The sequence below is a fragment of the Tachypleus tridentatus genome, chromosome 1 (assembly GCF_004210375.1).
Source record: "Tachypleus tridentatus isolate NWPU-2018 chromosome 1, ASM421037v1, whole genome shotgun sequence".
Lineage (NCBI taxonomy): Eukaryota > Metazoa > Arthropoda > Merostomata > Xiphosura > Limulidae > Tachypleus > Tachypleus tridentatus.
In genome coordinates, this window is record NC_134825.1 from 44,532,436 (window position 1) to 44,556,017 (window position 23,582).

Genomic DNA, 23,582 nt, shown 5'->3' on the forward strand with positions numbered 1-23,582 from the left:
GCACTCTGTAATAATGATAATCAATCCAGCTACTGTGTTCAAAGAGCCAGACAGAGCTCTCTTGTGGTGGTTACTGTTATCTGATTGCCTTACCTCTCTACAGTAGTTATGAGTTAAGGTCGATGGTTGAATTGTATATAAGACTCTGATCTGGTCTTATCGCATACATTCAGATTGAAAATTCGAATTTCTTATTAATGTAAACAGGTCTCCCGGTATTCCTAGAGCCTTAAACTCAGTTAAAAATCAGCTGTTACATTAATAAACAGAATTGTCATAAGTGTCTGATATCTTTCGCTATATAAATAAACTCTGTTTTCTTTTGTTTTTTGTTGTTGTTTTATTGTGCTATAAGATATAAGAAAAGAAGAACGAATGACGTGAATAAAAAATAAAACAAGGTAACAAAGTCATTTAAACAGAAAAAAATACTATTCCGAACAAGGAGCTGCTTTTGTTTACAAGAACATCTATCTTCAGGTCTGAAACAAACTTCCCTGACGTAATGTTTTTTGGTGTGTTATTTTTTTCTGGAAAAGATTAACTACAACTTCAAAAGGGAATGTTCTGAAAAATGTAACTGGGTATTAAGTTAGCTCATGCATTTTTGTGTTGGGTAAAAGTTTGAAATGTATTCTTCAGAGTAAAATTTGATTGACATTGAGTTAAGTACAGATCGAATGTGTCTTTTATAGGATTTGATTGATGAACTTGTATCATATACCGTTTTGGAAGAGAGGAGGGTGAGAGATGGCATATATAGTACAAAGAATAACTTGGGATGAACTGAAGTCTGTTCCAGTATTGTAGCTGTGAATAACCTGAAATGTATACAAGGTTCTTATACCAAGAGGAAAGTGGACGGAGGATCAAATATCAGGCCGATAAAGAGAGTATTCATGATCCTACATAATTCGAACAAAATTGAAACCGTCCGTTTTGGAATTTTATTCAGTTTATTGTTTGTCTTGCATATAAATAAGTCTCACATTTTGGCAATACAAAATAATGTTTATAATCTTGTACTTTCTTATGACATTGCTACTACTTTCATATCTGCTTATAGCTTTCGTGAATTTTAACTTCTAGTAGTCTTGGGCTAAACGTTATTTAACAGTTAGCTGTCTGGAACCCTGAATCCAAAGGTTCATAGTTTACGTCTATTTGAAGAAAAATGTGCATTGCACTTTGTGGTCTTGGCTATGTTGTAAGAACAGTGGTCAATTCTCACTATTCGGTTAGAACAGAGTAGCCCAGATGTTGACGGTGGATGCTGTTGTCTAGCTACACTTTTAAGTTTATAAATTCAAAATTAGAGGATGTTTGGCACAGATAGCTCTATATATGTGGCTCTGCTCGAAATGTCTTAAACAAAAAAAAACAGTACAATTTGTTTGATTATCTTTCTTCCTCACCAAGGAAAGTAAAAAGATTGATAAATATATTGTAATCTATTTTACAACGTTAAGAGATACCGTTCTGAATTACCACCAAATGGAAATCTCGTACCATTATTTGGTAATATCATAATTTATAGTGGTTTATAAACTAGTCTTGATCTACGTTTTACTGAAATATTTTAAATTATATTTCGTTATTTCTTTATTTCATTTCTACAGCATACTTAACTTTACATTTAAACGTTACTAATGATGAAATTAAGTTACACTGTTACAATATTGTGGTAGCTGTTTACTCAGAAGTAATTGTCAGATAACTCGTTCAAACGAATGCGTTGCGGTGTTATGCATTGTGTGAAAGTCACATATGAAAAACTTACTTATTAATTCCTATATAAAATTGCTAAATACCTATTTACAAACGGTGTTCATTTCACATAGTACTTCACAAAATAAAAACGTTGCATTTATTTTTAGTTTGTAACAAAGCAACTCGAGAATCACCGTCTGTCGGAGAGATCAAACCAGAGCTCTACCAGGGAGATCTGGCACGGAAAACGTCCACTGAAAGTAACAGTACACTGGAAGAAGATGGAGAACATGGAAAGCCGTGTGGAAGAATCCACTTTACCCTCAAATACGATCAAGACATAGAAGGATTGGTCGTCAGAGTAAGAAACCTGTCATTGTCGTGTAAACTGAATCTAACAATATTTTACTTTTAAAGCAGATTCGATTATTCAGAAGTATTTTCATATAGATCAGTAAAAATTACGTAAGCTTTGACATAATGCAGACAGTAAAATAACCAGAAATTTCAACGGATAATTAACGTATTGTATAGGTAAATATTTAAGTGTTAAAGTCATTGTGTAAGTCAAAGAACCTTAGAAATTAAATGTTTAGAGTCTGATCGTTACAAGCTTGTAGCTGTTTTTTATAAAATTATTCATTAATAAATATCTGAGATGAATATCGTTCGCTTAAATGTGACATACACAAAATTTGTATGTTATTATATTTTCATTTTGTAAAATAACTCTGAAACGTTTTTTTCTCACGTGACATAACAAAAAACAGATGCACAAAGTTGAACACCGTCACTGAACATGCTCGCCCTTTGAGCAGTGGAGACATTATATTGTGACGGTCAATCCAACTGTTCGTTGGTAAAAGAGCAGCCCAAGAGCTGGCGGTGGGTGATGATAACTAGCTGCCTTCCCACTTGTTTTACATTGCTAAATTAGGGACAGCTAGTGCGAATGACTCTTGCTCAAAATTTTAAACAAACCAACAAACCCAACCTTTTTTTCGGCTACTACATAGCTATATTACCTCCCCAAGGCTTGCATCATAAACGGCAGCCATTTTTTCCCTTACTTACAACAAGAAAACATGAATGGGTATATCTAACAAGAGAAATATGGTATTCACAAAAATAATGATGTACTTTATCTCTCTTATTTTTCTGTGTAAGGTTTTCCTGAGTGACTGTTCTTCAAACGAGAGTGCAAAAGGTCCAGTAGCGCTTTTAGTTTTATTCTGAATATTAGTGATGCTGGTGTGTTGCTGGAAGCTTCATGTACTAATACACACTAATGGTGTGTCTGTACTATAAGTCATCAGTAACCGTGGAAGATCTTAAACCCATGTTTTTTATTGTTCATCCACACATATATTTGATCGATTCAAAAGAGTGCAGTTGTATCTTTTCACCTTTCCATCATAAGATAAATGTTCCTTATGACCTCTATTTCTTTGAAAGCCTCAAACTGTTTTAAAAGTTGGAATCGTCTAGCTATCTGATGTATTTGGACTATGTATCTATTACGAATCTTATGAAATATTTTATTTGTTCATTTTAAGCTATGAGATTATCTTTGGAGAATATATCTTGATATATCATAAATAAGCCATGTAACTATGGCATAGATTAACTACAACGCCTCAACATCTCTTATCATACAACTATTGTAAATAAGATGGTAAGCTGTCCTTTTAGGATTTGACATCAGACTTCCTACCTTATAAATGGCTACTTCTAATGTACTTGTGTGTGGAAGTAATATCTGTGAGGCTTCATTCCTTGCAATGCCCAATTCAGATTTCAGTTGCATTTCATAATTTCTTGTTTACATGGCCCTAATGATAACATCTTGATATTTTAAATTCATGAAATTGCTTACAACTAGAAACCTCTCAGATATTCTTTAGTACTTGATTCTACAGTGCTTCAGTCACTAGATGTAAATCTATTCATAAGAAGTCCTGGTTTGAATAGTTCACTTCTTAGTAGTGTAATTATTGCCTTTCTTGTAGTCACTTTAAATTTAATCTCTGGTATAATATTTTAAGTTCATCTATTCTTGATTCCATGAAGCTAATTCATATTATTCACTATTTCTCGATATCAGTTAACCACCCATCACGTAGTATATAGAAACTTCCCACAGCATGGATAACTTCTAACTTTTTCGTGGTGGAACTTTATATTCACTTACTGTTTGCATCATTCTTTTTCTTTCTTCATCACTGGATGATTTTTTTCCGCTTTCATTATCAACTCATGGTACACAGTTGTAGCTATAAAACCAGTGTTAATCAACACCCTGCACAGTGATTCATTACTAAACCCATCATCTCTTCGATTTATTTCCTTACATAATAAGTTTCTTCTCTTATATAGAGTAGCTGGAGTATTCTCAACTAAAGTTTGCTTCAATAGTCCAGCAGATTCTTATTTTACAGTGTTTGGTTAAGTATTTGTCATTTCCCTTGATCTAACTGGGCCTAAAGACTCACCCGATTGTCTTTTTGGTCTACTATCAGTTGTTTATTCATCAAAGTTCTAACTATAATGGCCATGTTTCCCATATTTGTAACAGTTCATTTTTTTCTGACCTTTTTCTGAAGAAGGTTATATTTGCGAAGTCTTTTGTCTGAAGTTCTTGGCAATATGTTCTTGTAAGTTACACCTGAAATGCTTATTGTGTTGTGATTTACTTCCTCCATTTCATGTAAGTAATTTGCCACCTAATTCTCTCACTTCTTCTATAGTATCGCCATAGAAAATTTACGCTTCAATATTGTTTGACCTTATGATCCCATAACAGAGATCTGCAGATATTAAACGTGTATTTGACCGAAGAACTTGTGTCAGAATGTATTACACTTTTTATCATTACGTTTAATGAAATTATTTTAGTTCAACCTTTAGTTTTAAACTTAACCTTGTCTAGTATGTCATGAAAGAAAATATTAACATTTTTTTTAAAATTTGGTCACATATGCTCATCTGCTATGGAATCTATAAATTGGTTTTACACCAATGAACCAATCAGCTGATGTTGAGCATCTGTTCTTCTGCTGAAGTCTCTTCTTTCTTCTTTACTCTGTTACCGAACTCTGCTTTCGAAATTTCCTTCTAGGATGTCACTTTGAACCTGTGAAATAAAGCAGCTACCAATGTTTGATAATTATCATGGCTCTGAAATGGAAAATTGCCTAATGCCATTAAAACCGCTCATTTTAAATTGGCATCATAAAAAAGTAACTTTTCCTCCATTGTTCCACCCATTCCCTATGGATACTAATTTGAACTGAGACCTTGATATACCCCCCACCCCGGTACTCTTTCATCATAGTATATTGGTTTCTCGATTGAACTGGTCATCTCATTCACTCAACTAACTAAATCTCTAAAGAACAGACTCATTAACTTATACTAAAGTCATTAATTAAACATAATTTACTTATTCTAGCGTTTTTATTTACTATATAAAGCGTTGATATTCCACAAAATCCTAAGGTCCGATGAAATCTCTACACTTCACAGAATTAGTTCATCCTGTAAACTTGTAAATCGTCATCTCTAGTGAACAAAAAATTAAAACAGTAAAAACAACGCTTACAACTAAATAACTATTTACTCACCAATTAGAGAGAAACGTACCTTTATTTGAGTTTGTTTGATATATTTTACTCCAATCAGGAATGATGTATTCCTCATTTTATAAACTGATGACATTATCATTCATTTTTTGTTAAAATGATTATAGAAATTCAAATATGATGTACATACAGAAGTCAGAAGCAATGACTGTTAAATCTCGTATGTTGATCACAATACTGATCTCCACTCTGCCATTAAGAGAGAAGGTATCGATGATTATTGCCAAACAATTTTAATTTTAATTATTCTTTAAAGAGCTATCTTTATTGTAGTTTTAGTTATCCTATTGTTTAAAACTAAATATCAGTTTCGATCTTTTTTAATTAATTATCTCTTTTAGCGTTTGGCTTTAGAAAAATTATATATAGTCACTGAGGCCACATTATGCTAATGTGTATCTTGCTGTTCGGCTCAGCATGACCAAGTACTTAGGGCGCTTGGCTCGCAATTTGAGGGCAACGGGTTTGAATCCCTGTCCCACCAAAATTACTCGCCCTTTCGCCTGTTATAAAGTGATAGCCAGTCCGTTATTTGTTGGTAAAAAGGTAGTCTAGAGTTGATGTTGGATGGTGATGACCAGCTGCCTTCCTTCTAGTCTTACACTGCTAAATTAGGGATGGCTAGCGCAAGGTAGCCCTCATGTAGATTTATGTGAAATTCAAAGCAAACTAACTAACACTCACACTTGCACTTACAATTGTGACATATAACTGCTAACTTATCAGGAGATTAAATATTCTCTGTGAAGATCTATTTTTTCAATGAGAAGGAATTGCTGCTGATGCCTGCTATGGTAGAAAGTTGTGCTAAGAGAGAATTTTGTTTTGTGATTTTCTATAGATTTTGGAAGATAATTTCAAAACCACGTTTAATCTACTGGGATAATCTAAACTTTATCAGTATAGAATGTAGAATAAAATAGGCAGATGGGGTGTTATAAGTAATGTGCAGAGATTAAATTCTCTTAATTCATGGAACGTATTGCATACGTGAATTCCATTCGTGGTCTAATGAAAACTTTATAGATTATGTAAGAAAGTGGGAGTGTTACGACCATGAACAGAACTTCCTATATTCTTGAGCACGTATTTTGTAAATTTCACTCAAATGTGAATGTAACCTAAAGAAATTTAATTTTGTTTGTGAAGTTGACAGTACACAAATACACAAGTTATAATATTTACTTAAAATTAAGTAATCAAAACAAACACAATACAAAACACAAGAGTAAGTGCGTTATAATGAATTTGTAGTTTGTATAGTTTGTGGTTGAGCCATTCATAAATTCTCTCACAAATTTGATACTCTCCCCATTGAAAGTAAAACTAAAAAAAAAAAATATTATCTTTAAATAAAACCCCTAATGAGAATTTAAATACAAAAAAATACAGTTTAAACATTATCGTCAGTCTGTGATATTTCATTGAAAGTTCCTCGATTTACAATACTAATACCAAGGGTTCTATTCCCTTGGTAGACACAACATATAGTCCACTGTGACTTTGTTCTAACAAACCACATACATTCTTTAAAGTTTAAGGTAGTTACATACTACTCAAAATTAAAGTCAAAAGCTACGAGCTGTTCGGGAGTAAATTTCGCTTTTTCAACTGAGGTACCTGTCCTTTGTCCGGGTGGTGGATTCTATTATGAATAACACTAAAATCTTAACGTCTACACAATTCATTTATAACATAACATATTATTACAGTATCCATTATTATCTTACCAATAGTTTTCTGTAAGCTATTAGAACTCGTAATGTATATATTTAAAATATGGTATATATACATTGTGTGATTGGTGACTTTGTACGAAGAGGTAGCGGAAAAGTAGTGGCCTTATGGGTGCTTTCTGTTACCTGCTTTTAACACCCAACTCTGTACTTCCACAGTATTTCACGTAATTAATTAACTGACGGTCACTACCACAGAAGAGTCTTACAAATCAAAGTTGAAAGGTCATCGTTCAAAGTTGTAAGTAGGTGTAACTCAAGAAATGACTGTTATATCAACTCCACGGTGGCCATTGAAGTAAAATCTTCAGCTGAGTTTATGTATTATTGTAACAGCGTTGGCCGTTTTTTCACTGTATTACTATCGCACACTCTGATATATATCATATAAGACGTTGTGCACCCTTTCCAACATTGTGTGTGTTGTTTTACAGAATATTTAATATATATATATATATACATGTACGTGTATGTGTGTGTGTGTGTGTTTTTGTGTAAGGAAGTTACTCTATCTGTGAATGTAGTTAACGTCAATTTACGTTAAAGGTAATAAATACTCAATAAGAAAAATAATGGGAGTGGGGGTGGAAATAGTTGTGAACCCCCATTAGCATACCTCTGGTTCCAAAGTATCATTACGCTAGATTTGGTTGTGATTGGTCCAGCGTCCCAGAAATAGTTATATAATGTACAAACAGACAGATACACGAAACTTTGTGCTTTATATATATTTATAAGAAAAACGCAATAACTTCAATAAAGTCAAATTTCTACACGAGTCAACCTGCATACTGCAGTTTCAGTACATGGAAGTGATAGTTCCTAGCAATTATTCGATTCGTCAACAAAACCTATAAACATATGTTTGAAAAGATAATGAGCTATCTTGTGTGTAAGAAAACGTGGGCTAATTGTCAATTAGAGAACTCGCGTCTCGTGTGCATCAGGAAAGGAGAAAGTTCAGTTGCTTAAATGAGCGAGTATTTGCATGCTAATTGAAATAAAAAAATAATTTTGAAAAAGTAGTTATTAACTAAGATGTGGGAGATAGCGCATAATAAGGTACTATATATACCACATAAGTCTTAAACTCTGTTGGTCGTGGGATATGTTCCTTACTGCTATGTTACCAGCATAACGATAAGCAGTAGGGGGTGAGGGATGGAAATGAGGTTATTGCATCGTTAATGTATATTATGTAAATGAAATGGCATAATACCGATACTTATGAAACTATGTCATTAAAGGAAATGGAGTTTCATTGAGTGTTGTTAATCCAGGATTTGGCAACGTGGTTTGTAAGAAAACTTGAGACCCATCGAAGAAATTTGGGTGGAATGTTACAAAGTCTGAGTTTAATTGATTCCATTATGCCAAATAAAGTCAAAGGCTTTTTTTTAATATAAGAAAACGGCGTCTGCAATTATAATTATAATTATGATAAACCATTTCATACAACCTAAGAGAATATTTGTTCGTTTGTATTCAAAGGCCACGTTTAAAACGTTTTTTTTGTTATATTTCTGCATATAGATTTAAATTTATGCTAGGATAGTGAGGATACCGTCTTAAAGTTCTCAATTTACTGAACTGTGTTCGCTTTTATGTGGATTTGTTATTCTTTTGTGTGTGTTTTATAACAAAACCACATTTTCTATCTGCAAATCGAACTCCTGATTTTAAAAATGCAATTTTTAAAACTTACTACTGTCCCACCGGGAGACTTTTTAGTGTTGCTATTAGTGTTTTAATCGAAAGGTAGCAGATATATATAAATAGATAGGCTAATAGAGTACACGGGCTCTGTTCATGGAGTAGAGTGGTAAATCCAGTATTAGTTATCAGATGTTTATATTGTGTCTAATGGTTTCACAATGCATTGTAGTTTCTACTGTTTCAAATATTACGTGTTATATTTCAATGGATTAGTCGTCTAAATCCCAAGATCGCTTCACGGAAGACTGTATATTAGATGAATGGTTATATAATTCATTGAGACGTAATTTCCATCCCATATCATAAAAATTAGATATTATGCAGACCAGGATGAAAAAACTATTAAAGATACTGTTTAGATACTGCTGGGAAAAAATGTGGTTATCGTCATTTCCGGTATTTTTAAGAACACACTAGATTTGAGTTAAAGATTTGTGAAGCAGAGTTTACTGTCGTGAACCATTGAAGTGAGTGTGGATATGAGCATGATTAAGAATTAACAGTTTATTAACATTTATAAAGGCAGAAGTGTAATGCAATCTTTATTTGCTCTGCCGTTAAAATCTTCATGTTTCTTTTTAAAATTGAGATCACTTTGAATAATTGTCTGAGAACTGGAGTTTAATATTGATTGAATTAAACAAGTATGAGGTATAGTTTTGGAAGAAATATAAAGCATTAAAGCGGTAATAACCGGGAAGTGCAAAAAGACTTTTTTTCTAGTTATCCATCCTATTACAACTACTAACATCTGTATTTTTATTATTCACCTACCCATCAAAAATAAATCATAAAAGCTAAAATTATATATCAAGTTTTAGATTCTAACTTTCCAATATATTGTTTGTTTTACTCGATTTTGCGTAAAGCCACACAAGGAATGTCTGTCTGCACTGGCCATCCCCAATTTAGCATTGCAAGACTAGAAGGAAGGCAGTTAGTTATCACTACCCACCGCCTATTATTAAGCTACTCTTTTACCAACGAATAATGGGATTGACCATAACTTTATAACGTTAGCATCTATACTCGTCAGATAAATTTCCCAATTCACACCATTCAATAAATGAATACCAAAATGAAATAAAAAATCTTTTATCAGCTAAAAATATATCCCACACAAGACATATAGGAGATCTATTACAATAATTTAAAATAAGTAGTTTATTACACTAATTTTTGGCTGTTCAGCGACCAATTGCATTTGTAATAGCCATTGCCTCTTCAATTCGTAATAATAAACCATTTTTCTGCAGGTTTGTAACTTGAAACTGCTCAGTAGTAACAGGATTGTTATTACAAACTACCACATTATTTTAAAATGTTTAATACTTTCACATACCTCGATAAACTAAAACCCTTTACTCTATCCGCCACTCTTTTTGTACTAGATTATATATGTATGCTATAATCTCCTGGTGCGGCAACGATTAGTTTACGAACATACTCTGCTAAGATCGCAAGTGCGAGTCTATACGTTGAAAACAACAGATAGCCCAATGAGGCTTTGCTCTGAAATAAATACGTACTATATAAAATTCGGAGCATTTATATGTATACATGACTCTAGAGCAGTCTGGTTTTCCTGTTTTGTCTTTCAACATAAAATAGTTTCTTATTCTGACGAATGGTTTAATGATAGTTCCATGTTCTACTTACGCTTTTTTCATAATTCTAATTGGTATATTTTTTTATATAGTGCACCGGGAACGGACCATTTGGCAACCTTGTTCTTCCACTCTAAATTATAAATCAAAACTGAAAGATGGGGAATAATATATTAATCTTTATCTTGGAAGTAAATACCAAAAACTGTATAATAGTATGTCACGTCTATAGAATATAGTCATAACTATAAAGGTGTTTTAAACCAGAAATGTGAATTCCATCTGGTTATGTCATCTTTAAATTGAAGGTTTATTAATTAATTAATATTTATTATTACACAATTATTATTTAATTATTATACAGTTCGACCCCAGTGTGGGACAGTTGTAAATTTACATACTTAAAATGCTAAAATTTATGGTTCTATTTCCCTCGATGAACACAATAGATAGCCCAATGTGGCTTTGCTCTAAAAAACAAACTTATCCAACTTAAGATTTCCAAAAACACTAGTTTGTAATAAATGTCATCCAATGTCGTAGCTATGAGAGAGAGGTAGTAAGCAGATTTCATAAATGTCAAAATAACAAATTTATGTTAACTTAAATAAATATAGATTAAGTTTAAAGCTTTTGAATGAATGTAAAGTACATTAATTAATACCAAAATTCTTAAACTTTAAGGATGCCACCTATCGATTAAAACAGTTGAAGAAATATAAGGAAACCAAAATAAGGTTGAGGAAGTTGAATTTAAACATAAAGGAAGAAATGTTACAAAATTAGAAAAACTTCTGGATGGGAGAAAGCTACAATTAAAGAATATAATTACATCTGCAGGCCTTTTCTTCTTGATGAATGAAATTATAGAAAATAAAAAAAACTGTTGGAAATAAGACTGACAGGAAATTCCTATGATATTAAACTTATACTTTTAAATTATATAGAAAAGAAAGTATTCTTTCAGGAATTAAGATTTGCTCTTAATCTTAAAAATATTGAATCTTGTGATTATTCTCTTGGATTTGAGTTTATAAAGGATCCTATGGATTGTGCGATTAGTCCAACAGCACAGACAAATTTTGATAATATATGTACACATACAATGTTAAAATGGTTTATATGTTTACAATTCCAACCCTAAGCCATGGAATATTAATTTGCCAGAAATACAGGCACAAAGAAATTAAGCTTGTTTGTTTGTTTATAATTCAGCATAAAGCTACACAATGGGATATCTGTGCTCTGCCCAACACAGGTATCGAAGCCCACTTCCTAGCGTTTCAAGTGCGGAAACATACCGCTGCCACCGGTAGAGGCTGGAAAAACAAGAATATTATAATAACTAAGTCTTATTAAAGGAATAATTCACATGTTGGTATTTTGTATGCATTACCAGGAATATATAAAAGTTCCTATGAGACCTATCATATTTAACATCAGATGTTATAACCGTAAACTAGCATTTTTTAAAGCAAATGTAAAGGAATCTGTATGTAATGAATATGCTTTGAAACACAGTTTTTATCATGGTGTTGTAATTGTTATCTTTTTTGTGAGATCGTCACTTACTAATATACCTCTGAATTTTGTGTAAACGTGATTTCGAAATAACGAAAGTAATTTTAATGGTTTACCTAAATAAGTATTTATTAAACTATGTGAAATAGAAGCTAACGAATGGCAATTTCTTGATGACGAGGAACCCACTTGAAATAAAAATGTATCTCAAAACGGCTGGTATGGGTATTAACACTTACTGATAAGGATAGAATAACGCTTCGACTTCCTTGGTCATCTTAACCTGGAGATGGCCTAGGAAAGTCGAAACGTTAGTCTTTCCTTATCAGTAAGGATGGCATTTTCGTTAAAAGCAAAAGTACATGATCAAATAGAGGGACTTAGTAATGGGCTCTAGTTTGGCCCCTATATTAACATATGTATTTACGTGTCGTCGTTAAAAGATTTGGTTAAAGGAATGTCTTAAAGAAGTTACACCATTGTTATATAAAAGTGACAATAAAAATGGATTGGCAATAATCGTGACATCATTCTAAGCTTCTTCATCTGTCTCAGTGCAAAATTACAATTTCTTATAAGCTGTCTGTGCTCTGTCTACTGTGGGTAATCGAACCCCACATTTTTCGTTGCTAAGTCAGTGAGCTTGCTGCTAGCTCACTGGAGACACATTATAAACATATAAAGCACATTTCATCTCGTTTTTCTAAAATTGTACTTCCCGCTATTTCTTATTATTTGTTATACTACAAATTATCATTTATTTTAAAATAATGAGCAGTAAAGCTCAGAAAACGAACGAGTTGTTTGATTATAATAAAGTTGCATAACTAAATAAGTAAGAATGTGGGATGTCATAGAATAGAAATAAAGTAAAATAAGCTAGCTATGGACATTTAGCTGAGACAGCACCCTTACACAACTAGATTGTTTAGCGTCAGAAATGCTTATGTAGGCTCCGTCCTGTATTCAACTTTAAAAATAACTCATAATGATAGATTTTCAGTTGTGATTGATACCACATTCCTTTCCACTCTGTCTTATTCAATTCGTCGATTTCTCGTACTCTTTTGATAAGTTTACTGTTGGTTTACTCTCTCTATTTTTTAATTCACAAATAAAGTTTTGACAGGTTTTATTGAAAGGTTTACTTTTTTATTTTTGTTTTTAAGACGGATACTGAAAGATGTCATATATTTTACTATATATTTGTATATTATTTTGTTTACTATTTATATGTTATAATACGGCTTTATCTGCTTGCTGTTCATATCACTACCAAGGTTATCTTAACAAGTTCTTTCCCTGTACTCCTAATGACTAACTCATTCTGTTCTAAATTAATGTGTTAACTTTATTTTTCAGCAGTACATTTCAACTTTCAGGTACTTCAAGCTCGAGACCTCCCAGTGAAGGACCTCACTGGATCCTCCGACCCCTACGTAAAGATTTATCTTCTCCCTGACCGTAAAAAGAAATTCCAGACTAGGGTTCGTATGTTTCACTTATTTAAATTAACTGTCTGTTTTTAATCCATTCATGGGTTAGACTCATCTGGAGTAAAATTAATCTGTTCAATTGAAACAATGTTGTTCCTTGTCATTTTCTTTCGATAACGAGTAACTTACTGCAAATATAAACTAGTGCTGATACTAATTAATATTTCAGTAAGTGGATTTATAATTTTTTGGTCCAGAAGTATACAACATGCCAATAAGTTGGAAAGGAAATAGCATTAAGAATATCGTATTTTATTTTATCAGACAACTGTATCTCTCTATTTTATAAATATTGCTTCATTCTTCGTAGGTCCACGTGAAGAACCTGAACCCAGTCTTCAACGAAACGTTTGTATTTGGAGTCAGTTACGACCAGCTGAAATCTCGTATGTTACAGTTTTCCGTATACGATTTTGACAGATTCTCTAAACACGATTTAATTGGTCAAGTGCTTGTAAAGTCACTGGCAGAAGTAGGTGATGTAACGTACGAAATGGAATATATCATGGATATAATGTGTGCTCCTCAGGTAAGTTTCTTATTTAGTTATATCCTATGTTATGATAATATATTTTCGTAATTTAAATACCATTATTAATCCATGGTGTTATGGTGTACCGTATTTTCCGCCTAATAAACCGAATTTCTGGCCCTAAATTTTGGACTTGATTTTTGGGGGTCGGCTTATTGGCCGATCACTCCTTTCGGAAATTTCTTCTTCTTAGGAAATGTTTTTCTTTTGAAAATTACCATAGGCGGTAATTTTGTCCCATCAGCAAAGCACGTTAAGACTACAGTGAAACGTTGTTTCTGGAATTTCATTGGTTACCTAATTACAGTGAGAGGAGCCAATAACGAATGACATATTGATTCCATCTCTGTCTCAATACGACACGTTTTGCTTTACTACAGAACGCCAATGATCACACACAACATGCATGCTGACGCTAAAACGAGACTAAGAAATCATTTTGAAGAAACTTGTCACTTCTTAAAAATGGCTTCGGCTTATTGGGCGGTAATAAGCAAAAACCCTCATTTTCAGAGCTGAAAATTGGCCTCGGCTTATTCGGCGATTCGGCTTATTAACCGGAAAATACGGTATATTGTCAACTTATTTTTGATGTAGGTTATTAAAGTAAGATAGCCTCTTAATCTAAAACTCATTATGGCTTTCGTATTGTGACGCAGACCTGTTTCCATGAGTAGTCTGTTAATATATAATTACAGTGCATGAACACACCTATACGCTCACTATTGTTAGGGAGACCCGCCTCTTTATATAAATCATTCTTGCTTAGTTCATCAAATTAAACAGTACTATATGCTTCACTATTGTTATGGAGACCTGCTCTATTACAGCTATCGTTCCTTATAATAATACAGTTTTTCTCTGCTCTGAAAATATATCTGAATACACATGCCTGTGCACTTAATTTCAACGTTAGTAAATAATGGTTGTATGTAAATATATCTCAATAGACATTTTCTATAACAGTATATTAAAAACGCATCAAATAATTTTAAAAGGTCTCACTTTAGATCATAGGATAATATTGTAAGCTTTTTATTGATAGTATAAAGTATAAAGTTTAACTTTAACAAAACTAAATCAAAAAGCGTACACAAAGTTATCTATCGAATAAAGGCAGCATTTATTAATGACGTAACTACTGTTAAGCCTAAGGCAAGATTTTTAGATTTTGGTGTCTACGATTAGAATTATTTTGTATTAGTCTAGAAATCCTACGTGTTACATAGATTTGAACGAAATTTCAAATTAGCTACTTGGCACTTTGCGTTATTTTAAGAAACGTTATTGCTTTTCGTCCGCTTAATATTAGGTGGCACTATGTAATCATAGCACACTTTGACTACACACCATCACTTCCAACATTATTGGCGGGATTACTATACGCAGCTAGCTCAGATGACTAGTTGAAGCCTACTTAGCAAGGAATTTGAATAGTTCGACCAGCTTACCGATTGCACAACATATTTTGTCTTAGAAAAGTTCTTTTTTGTTATGAAATTAACGATTGTAAGACTGATGAAACAGCAAACAAGAGAATAACTCTTGGGCAAAAACTTTATAAGAATAAACTTAAGTATTAATTTGTTATATTTGCCTGTAAACATTTCAGTAGGGACTCTCAGTCAGAGCACAGGAATACGTCTTAATCAATGGTGAGATTTTATTAGGCTAGGCTATATAGGCTTAGATCTAAAGGCACCTTACAGTAGACACGGGCTAGGCCTAACTGAAGCCTGGACTAAACATTTTAGAATAATAATTAAAATGACACAAGAAAAACTTTTTAGGCTCAGAGAGCTAACATTGGTTATTGATCTCATAGTTAAGTATGCAAAGGTAGTGTTGATAACTTATCGTGCATTTAATTTGAGCACAGTTTTCTGGTTATTCCACGAGTCGACCATGGAGGTAACGTAGGCTTAACCTAAAACATTCTTCTACCCGAAAGTGATTTATAGGAATCCCACAAAATCACCAATCCGCTAGAGCCACATATTGTGATTCGTAGATGGATTTCTAGCATTCAGAATTTCACAAAAACACCTCTGGGGCTATTCACCACTATTAGGAACCCTTTGGTGGCCCTCCTCATTTGAGAGCTTATGCCATACAAGTGAGCTAAACATCGTATCTTTCTCTTCCCCAGTTTTTTCCCCAGTGAACAGTTTTTGGTTATATGCTGTCAACATGATATATATATGTAAATTGCCCTGCCAACCAATCCTCCCCCACACCAGTCTAGCTTGTTTATATTGATGCTGTCATCGAAATCTTCCCTACTTTAAGGTGATGTACTCTTTAATTTGAAAAATGATTCGGCGAATAACAATACTGTATTGTTTTTTCATCTAACTATTCAGGCGAAATTATATAGCTGTGATCAATATAAATGAAGCAGGCCATTTAATTAAGATAAAGTGTGCAAAAATGTTTAGCCTAGATATTACACAGTCGTAAGAACGCATATCTAAGTAAGAAGTGCTCAACGCTATGTACACTTTAATACTCATAACGTATGTCTAAATGTCTCAGGAAGCGCTAGCATATCTACACCTTCAGCTTTGTATATTTAAGAGCATATATTCAGATTTATATACATTTCTGTATTTGTGTGAGCTCATTTTTCTCTTCTTTTTCTTGGTAATTGAAAGTATTATAAAAAGATCTAATACCTCGAAATGTATTACTACACTTTCGTTCTTCTGAATTCTGATTTCTCATGCTTTAGTAATATGTCTATTAAACATATATATATGTATATTATTGTAGTTAAATAGAACATATGTAATATACAGGTTGTCTTACATTAGAGTATAGACAATAGTCTCATGTTTACAATAAAATCTTGAAAATTAACACCGCACAAGTCTGTAAAAGTTTTGTACAGACGTGCTAGAAAATTATAGCATCTGCTGAAACAAGTAATCTTAATTTATCGTTCTTTATTGAAGGCAAATATTTGACGCTTAGTGTATCATTCTTACTAGACATTGACAACCTTAATTCTTATTGTATCATGGACATTAGACGTTGACGACCTCAATTATTATTATAACATCGAAACTAGATGTTGACAAAATTAATTATTACTGTATCGTAAACATTAGACGTCGACCACTTTAAATCTTATTGTATCATCGATGATACTAGAAGCTGATAATATTAATTATTACTGTATCATAGACACTAGACGTTAACATCCTTAATCGTTATTGTATTATCGATAATAGACGTTCTATACATTAACTTTTACTGTATCGTCGATACTATACGTTGACAACATTAATTCTTACTGTTGTTAGAAGTCGTCATAGCTCTTAGCGGTCTAGTATCGTCGTACTGATCAGCTGACCATTTATTTCACTATCTCCAAGAGAACACTTGATAAGCGTGTTCAAGGGAAACTTCTCGTGTTCTGTGAAGATCTGATTTCCAATTAGCATAGTTTTACGATCACGTTTTTTTTTACGTTGCTTTACGTGCATCGTTAGTTAATAAATAAATTCTATTGTTTTATTTCGTTTCAATCTGGAGTTCGAATGTAATTGTTAAGTATGTATACAAGAATGGACAGCAAAATAGTCAAATGACAATCGATTTCTTTTTATCTTAGTCATTCACGACACAAGTTCTTAATGTTTGATACATGTATATACAGTTTCATCAATTCACATAATTCTCTTTTCTGATCCATTGTATTTCTGTCTCTGTCCTCCTTGGAAACAAGTTATCGTTCGGCACAGTTTATCTGTGTCTCTATGTCTTAAATAACATCGTTAGGCCAAGTATATTTGTGTCTCTATGCCTTTAGTATATTTCTTTTCTTTTTTTCAAGCGTGACTGTTATTTCTTCGACACGATTATACTACTGGCGATCTTGATTCAATTTTCAACTAGAAATGTATTTTCAGAACAGAAGTCTTCTGTTTTTAATAGCTACATTTCAAATATTATATTTTAATATTAAGTCGATGGGATATTTTTATTAGCCCACTTGCATAAAATATAAAAACAACTGAGGAAATAAACTTTCATTGATTGACCTATTTAATTTATGAAATAATTTTGTGTTTCGTGCAAAGTAGTTCAACGTGTTACGTATTATTAGTTCAACATGTTACGTATTATAATTTATTTTGGATGAGTTTTGTATTTATTATGTTATATACGTTATGTATTACTACTTCAAATAGTAATGGTATTCTGAGTTGATATCGTCTCCCTCGCCTCAGCCAACGCTGTCTTTTCCTTGTTTGCCTTACGCCGGTTACAAACTTACTTCTTCCAGCGAGTACATTAAATATTGATTTTTATGTCAAGAAAATTTTAATAAATGTATTTTGATTGGAGTTATTAGCATAAAATACAAATAATGTTTGTAACGGATTTACTGTTATACGTTTATATTAATATCTGCGCTTGTTTCAGTATATTTTTCTTTTTTGCATGTGACGTATGCTCTTGACGCTATATTGCGCAAATCCTGCCTGTTCTCGAAATTTGTAGATTCTTAAGAGTAAGAAACAACATTTGTTTTACAAAAACGCACTAGAACACTGTTGAAACTTCAAGAAACTCGTATGATTCTTATAAAAGCAGCTAAGCGAGAGACGTTGTTACTATCAGACAGGTGCAGTCAGTCAAACATTTACAATAAAGATCAAGTTGCATAATGTTTTTACAAACATTTACAATGAAGTTCAAGATGCATAGTATTTTTACAAACATTTACAATAAAGATCAAGTTTCATAGTATTTCACAAACATTTACAATAAAGATCAAGTTGGATAATATTTTTACAAACATTTACAATAAAGATCGAGTTGCTCAGTATTTCACACAAAACTCACTATCAAGTTCAAGTTGTTCAGTATTCTTACAGAAACTTACAGTAAAAAGCAAATTGCTTAGCATTTCTTTCAAATACTTATAATAAAGATCAAGTTGGTTATTGTTCTTACAAAAGCTTACAAAAGAATTCAAGTTTTCAGTTCGTACAAAAAAATACAATAACCTTCAAGTAGCTTGGCATTTCTCACAAAAACGTACAATTAAGACCGAGTAGGTTAGCATTTATTATAAAATCTTACCATAAACTATGAACTATATGTATAAACTGCATAGAAATTTAGTTTGTTCGTTTTTTGAAATTCGCGCAAAGCTACTTGAAGGTTATCTGCGCTAGCCGTCCCTAAATTAGCAGTGTAAGGCAAGAAGGAAAGCAGCTAGCCATCACCTTCCACCACCAACTCTTTGGCTACTCTTTTACTAACGAACAGTAGAATTGACTGTCACATAATTACGTCCTCACGGCTGATAGGACGAGCATGTTTGGTGGGACGAGGATTCAAACGAGTCAAGCGTCTTAATCATTTGGCCTAGAAATTTGGAAAATGATTACCCTAATATACGTAAACAAAAATGCATTCCTTACCAAATATGGAAAGGTAAATTCACAGTTACTTTAACAGTTTCACTCATAATACTTTAGTGGGCCAAGGGTGCCCCAGTGATTAGCTTACCAGACAATAGACCTTAGTTTCCGTTGTTCGAGTCCAGCTACTACAACCCTTCTCGCATAAAAAAAAAAGATATATGCGCCGCAAAAGTAACGGTGAAATCGCATTCCTCGATGCAATAATAACCTAAGAGTTGTTAAGTAGATGCTATCTGTCTTCCATTTTGTTTATCAGTTTGTAATTGGGAAAGGCTTCACGCAGAAAGCTCTTTTATATATAAATTTACGGGAATTTTTTAAACAAATGTGTCAAGAAGTAAGATTTATTATTATCGTCTCTAGAAGTCACATTCCTAGCGATAACCATTCTTAACTGGTTATTTAGATTGTTGCTGTAAGTCAAAATCCCAAATTATTATTGAAGTATTGTTGCAATAACTCCGTTCCAAATGTGACAAAAATATTATCAAATATGCAGAAGCTCAGGTGTAAGGTTTCGTTATCCATATTGTTAGAGCATAAATAGCATATTTTTTTGTAATTTTGCGCTTAACAGCAACAAACAAACATAGTGTTCTGTAATAATACCTTTCCCTTTATGTTATGAAGTTAATCTCGATTTTATTGTATTCAGTACAACATAACACTATATATTCACTGTTACAACAAATTACAATATTGTATAGTGTAATAATGTCACATCAAAGATAAATTTGCTTTTTATTAGAGGTTTGGTTTATTGTAATAGTGTTTCAATAAAGACGGCTTAAGGTTTCACATAACAGTGATACGTTTAAGACTAGTTTCAGTTACAATAAAGTTTTTGTTATAATAACATTAACAACAGAGATCGGTTGCAATTCATACAACATTGATGGATTCAATGTCCGTTTTTGTTATAATAACATCAACAATAAAGAATCGATTCTGATTCAATATAACAGTGCTATCTATGCTTATGACCAGTGTCCTTGTGTTACGATAACTTTGCGACTCAGACTGGTTTGCTTTGGCTTGTTACAGTAACACTAACACATGTGTTTTTTGTTTTGTTTTTTACAAAAATCACTAAAATTACAAAAAGTACTTACCTCATGAAATATGTACCGAAACTGATTCAGAGCCCATCATTCTCCTTTATAAATAAACCAGAAGGAATAATTTGATGGCGTTAACTGAATATAAACAAAACATGCACATTTAACTTTTTCTGGATATCGCTGGCCAAAATTATTTAAAACATTATATGACAATTACATATATATATGTGTGTGTGTATTATTCTTGTTTTTTATGTGTGTATGTGTGTTTGCTGCGGCTAAAACTTCTCTCCCAGAAAAATTAAATAAATACGAAACAATTCACTTGAGAATTTCAAATACATACGTAGAAGTTACACAGACTTTCCCTAGTCTGCAAGGAGCATCTTCTGTGATAGTCACATACACACACACATCAGTCTCCAGTCCTTGACCCGACACTAGGAAAGTGTCTGCGTTTCCAATAACGTGTTGGAAGATGTTGCGTTTTATTGGTTTTAAACTTCTATTTTATATATATTAGTTGAAGTGCCCGTCCCCTAGGTGTAAGTTCATGATTAATGAAACGTTATCTTTGGACATGAATAGTTGTTTCCTTTATATGTAATTGTAAAAAAAAAAATATATATGCAGAAACTCCCATAAACAACTGCAAAACACAAAATGTGAAACTTCATTTTTTTTACATGTATCTCCGTATAAATCCAGCAAACTTTCTTGTGAAATTTGGAGAAGATCCATTAACAGGAGACTAAAAAGTAGTAAGAAACGCAAAAACGCCCATGAAAACCGTAAAGATAAAATTTGTATGCGTCTCTTCATGGGCTTAAGGAACTTCCATATCAAATTTGGTGTAGATCCAAATTTACGTAAACTGTAAAACGCAAAATGTAAAAACTGAAAATTTGTATTTACCCCTGCATGGACTTAATGAACCTCTATACTAATTTTGATGAAGCTCCGTTTACATTCTGCGAAGTAGTTACATAAACATACTAGAGACTGTTATATTTATGTGTGTGTGTGTGTGAACAAAACTATGCCGGGTATCAAGAAGATGGCCAAAACTTTCGCGATAACAAATGTTAAGTGCCTTGTGAGAACAGGTTTTAGTCGAGGCAGTACAAACGGAACCCTTAATTGCTAGCATCAACTTGGCTAGAGGAAGTTCTTTCATACGTCACAAAATTACATTAATCCTGAAATGGATTCCAATGACAGTTATGTGTAAAATGGCATTAACATTGCCATTGAGCTATTCATAGGTTGCTAGGGGTTGCACGTGAACTCTTAACCTTTATTTTTATGTTTGCGTTGCGCGAATTAGCCAGTGAAATCTCACGTGATTTTTAACCTTATTTTAAACTAAAGGATTAAAAGGTGGAAAACAAAGGAGTGTCATTTTTTCAAGCATCCTTTGTAACGTTCAATAGAAATAATACGATCTCTTATTTTTATGTGTGTGTTTTTTTCTTATAGCAAAGCCACATCAGGCTATCTGCTGAGCCCATCAAAGGGAATCGAATCCCTGATGTTAATGTTGTAAATCCGGAGACATACCGCTGTACTAGAGGGGGCCCTCTTACTTTTAAGTTATATTACATTATTGTCAGCGACAAAATTAAGCTGAGTTATGAATGTACAAATCAAATAGTTTTGTCTTAACCTTCTGTTCCGAAAGACCAGTTAGTGAACTATTCAATATAAAAAATTCATCAGTTAAAAGAACATTGGAATAAGGTGCAGATACTTATAAAGGTTGAATGTGTTTGCATGTTTTAATGTAGGCTAGAAGAATCTAAACTCAGGAAAATAGCAAAGGAGGATATAAAATGAAATACATTAGTGTTGCGTTAATACTATCAGTTGTAGTTCCGCCTTTGTGTACATTGTAAAGAAACAGTACATGTTGTTTGTCTTTAGTATTTTCTTAAATACAAAGTTTACTTCGTCTTCAGTAAAGATCAAGATTCACTGCAAATATAGGATAAAGGTCATATATATTCCTTTCTTATGAATACATAAGTTCCTACTTGTTACATATCTAGTCCAAGCTGTGACTAGAATGCCTGGTCTTTGGGTCAAGTGTTCACTAACTGTCACCCACTAAAAACAAGAAAATCAATAGTGCTTCTCAAAGATGACAATAAAGTCCTACTATTCTGCCAGACAGATAAGAAATGCCCAAGAGTTGACGTTGACTGCTTCTGACTAGCTGCCTTCCCATTAGTTTATTGGTTTAAAACTAGGGGTGGCCAGCACAGATCGCCTTGAATATCTTTGCGCGAATATACGAAAACAGTTTACGTCTTTCACTTGTTTCTCTCTTTTTCGTTTATAAACTGATATTTTTACACATCTTCCGGTAGTTTAAACACATAATTTTTAGTTTTTTTTATCTGTTATTATTAATAATTACTTATTATTGATAATAAATCAATGATTAAAAACTCAAATGGATCAATGATAATGATAAATTATAATAATTTATTGAGGTTGATATATATAAAACTGACCTTGTTACATATCTGTTTTTGTCTTTTAACATTTTAGCTTGAACATTGTTACTCTTTCGTTAAATGTTTAACACTTAGATCAAACGCAATCTTTAATTGTTTCCGCAAAACACATTTGTTCATTCTATTAACAAAAAACACGAACTATTTTAGTTAAGGTTCGTATTTGATCAAATAAGTACACTCGAAAGATTTTATTCTTCGGCGTGATATACTCGAAAAACAGTTTATAATTTTTAAGCTGTTTGTTTAAGATAAGGCAATTACTTTTGCACAAAGAAATCCTAAGAAATAAACGCATTGTAGAATGTACTATAGTTTCTGTTTCCAGCTCTATAAAATAGCAAACATTTCTAATTCTTACAGTTGAGTGTCTTTACCACCTACATACATCCATGAACGTTTCCGTTGAATTTTAATGAGAGTGGGCGACGTTTCTGCTCAGACTCTCGTGACTTGGACTGCACGTGGCATTTGAAAAATCAGAATGGAAAGCTTTAGTGCCGTCAAATACACAATAAGGATAAAACAAACGAAAAATACTATGTGCATTCAGGGTCTAATTAATTAAACAGCGATACTTACAATCAGAAGCTGAGAGTCAA

The 23,582-nt window shown here is 32.7% G+C and overlaps 1 protein-coding gene across 1 annotated transcript in view; it reads left to right on the top strand.

Moving 5' to 3' along the window:
* Positions 1-23,582, top strand: part of LOC143247264 (synaptotagmin-10-like) — a 59,943-nt gene that overhangs the window by 17,865 nt on the left and 18,496 nt on the right. Inside the window, exons 3-5 of the mRNA XM_076495018.1 lie at positions 1,878-2,071; positions 13,314-13,418; positions 13,738-13,956. Of these exons, the coding sequence (XP_076351133.1) occupies positions 1,878-2,071; positions 13,314-13,418; positions 13,738-13,956 (518 nt within the window). The remainder of the gene's footprint in view (positions 1-1,877; positions 2,072-13,313; positions 13,419-13,737; positions 13,957-23,582) is intronic.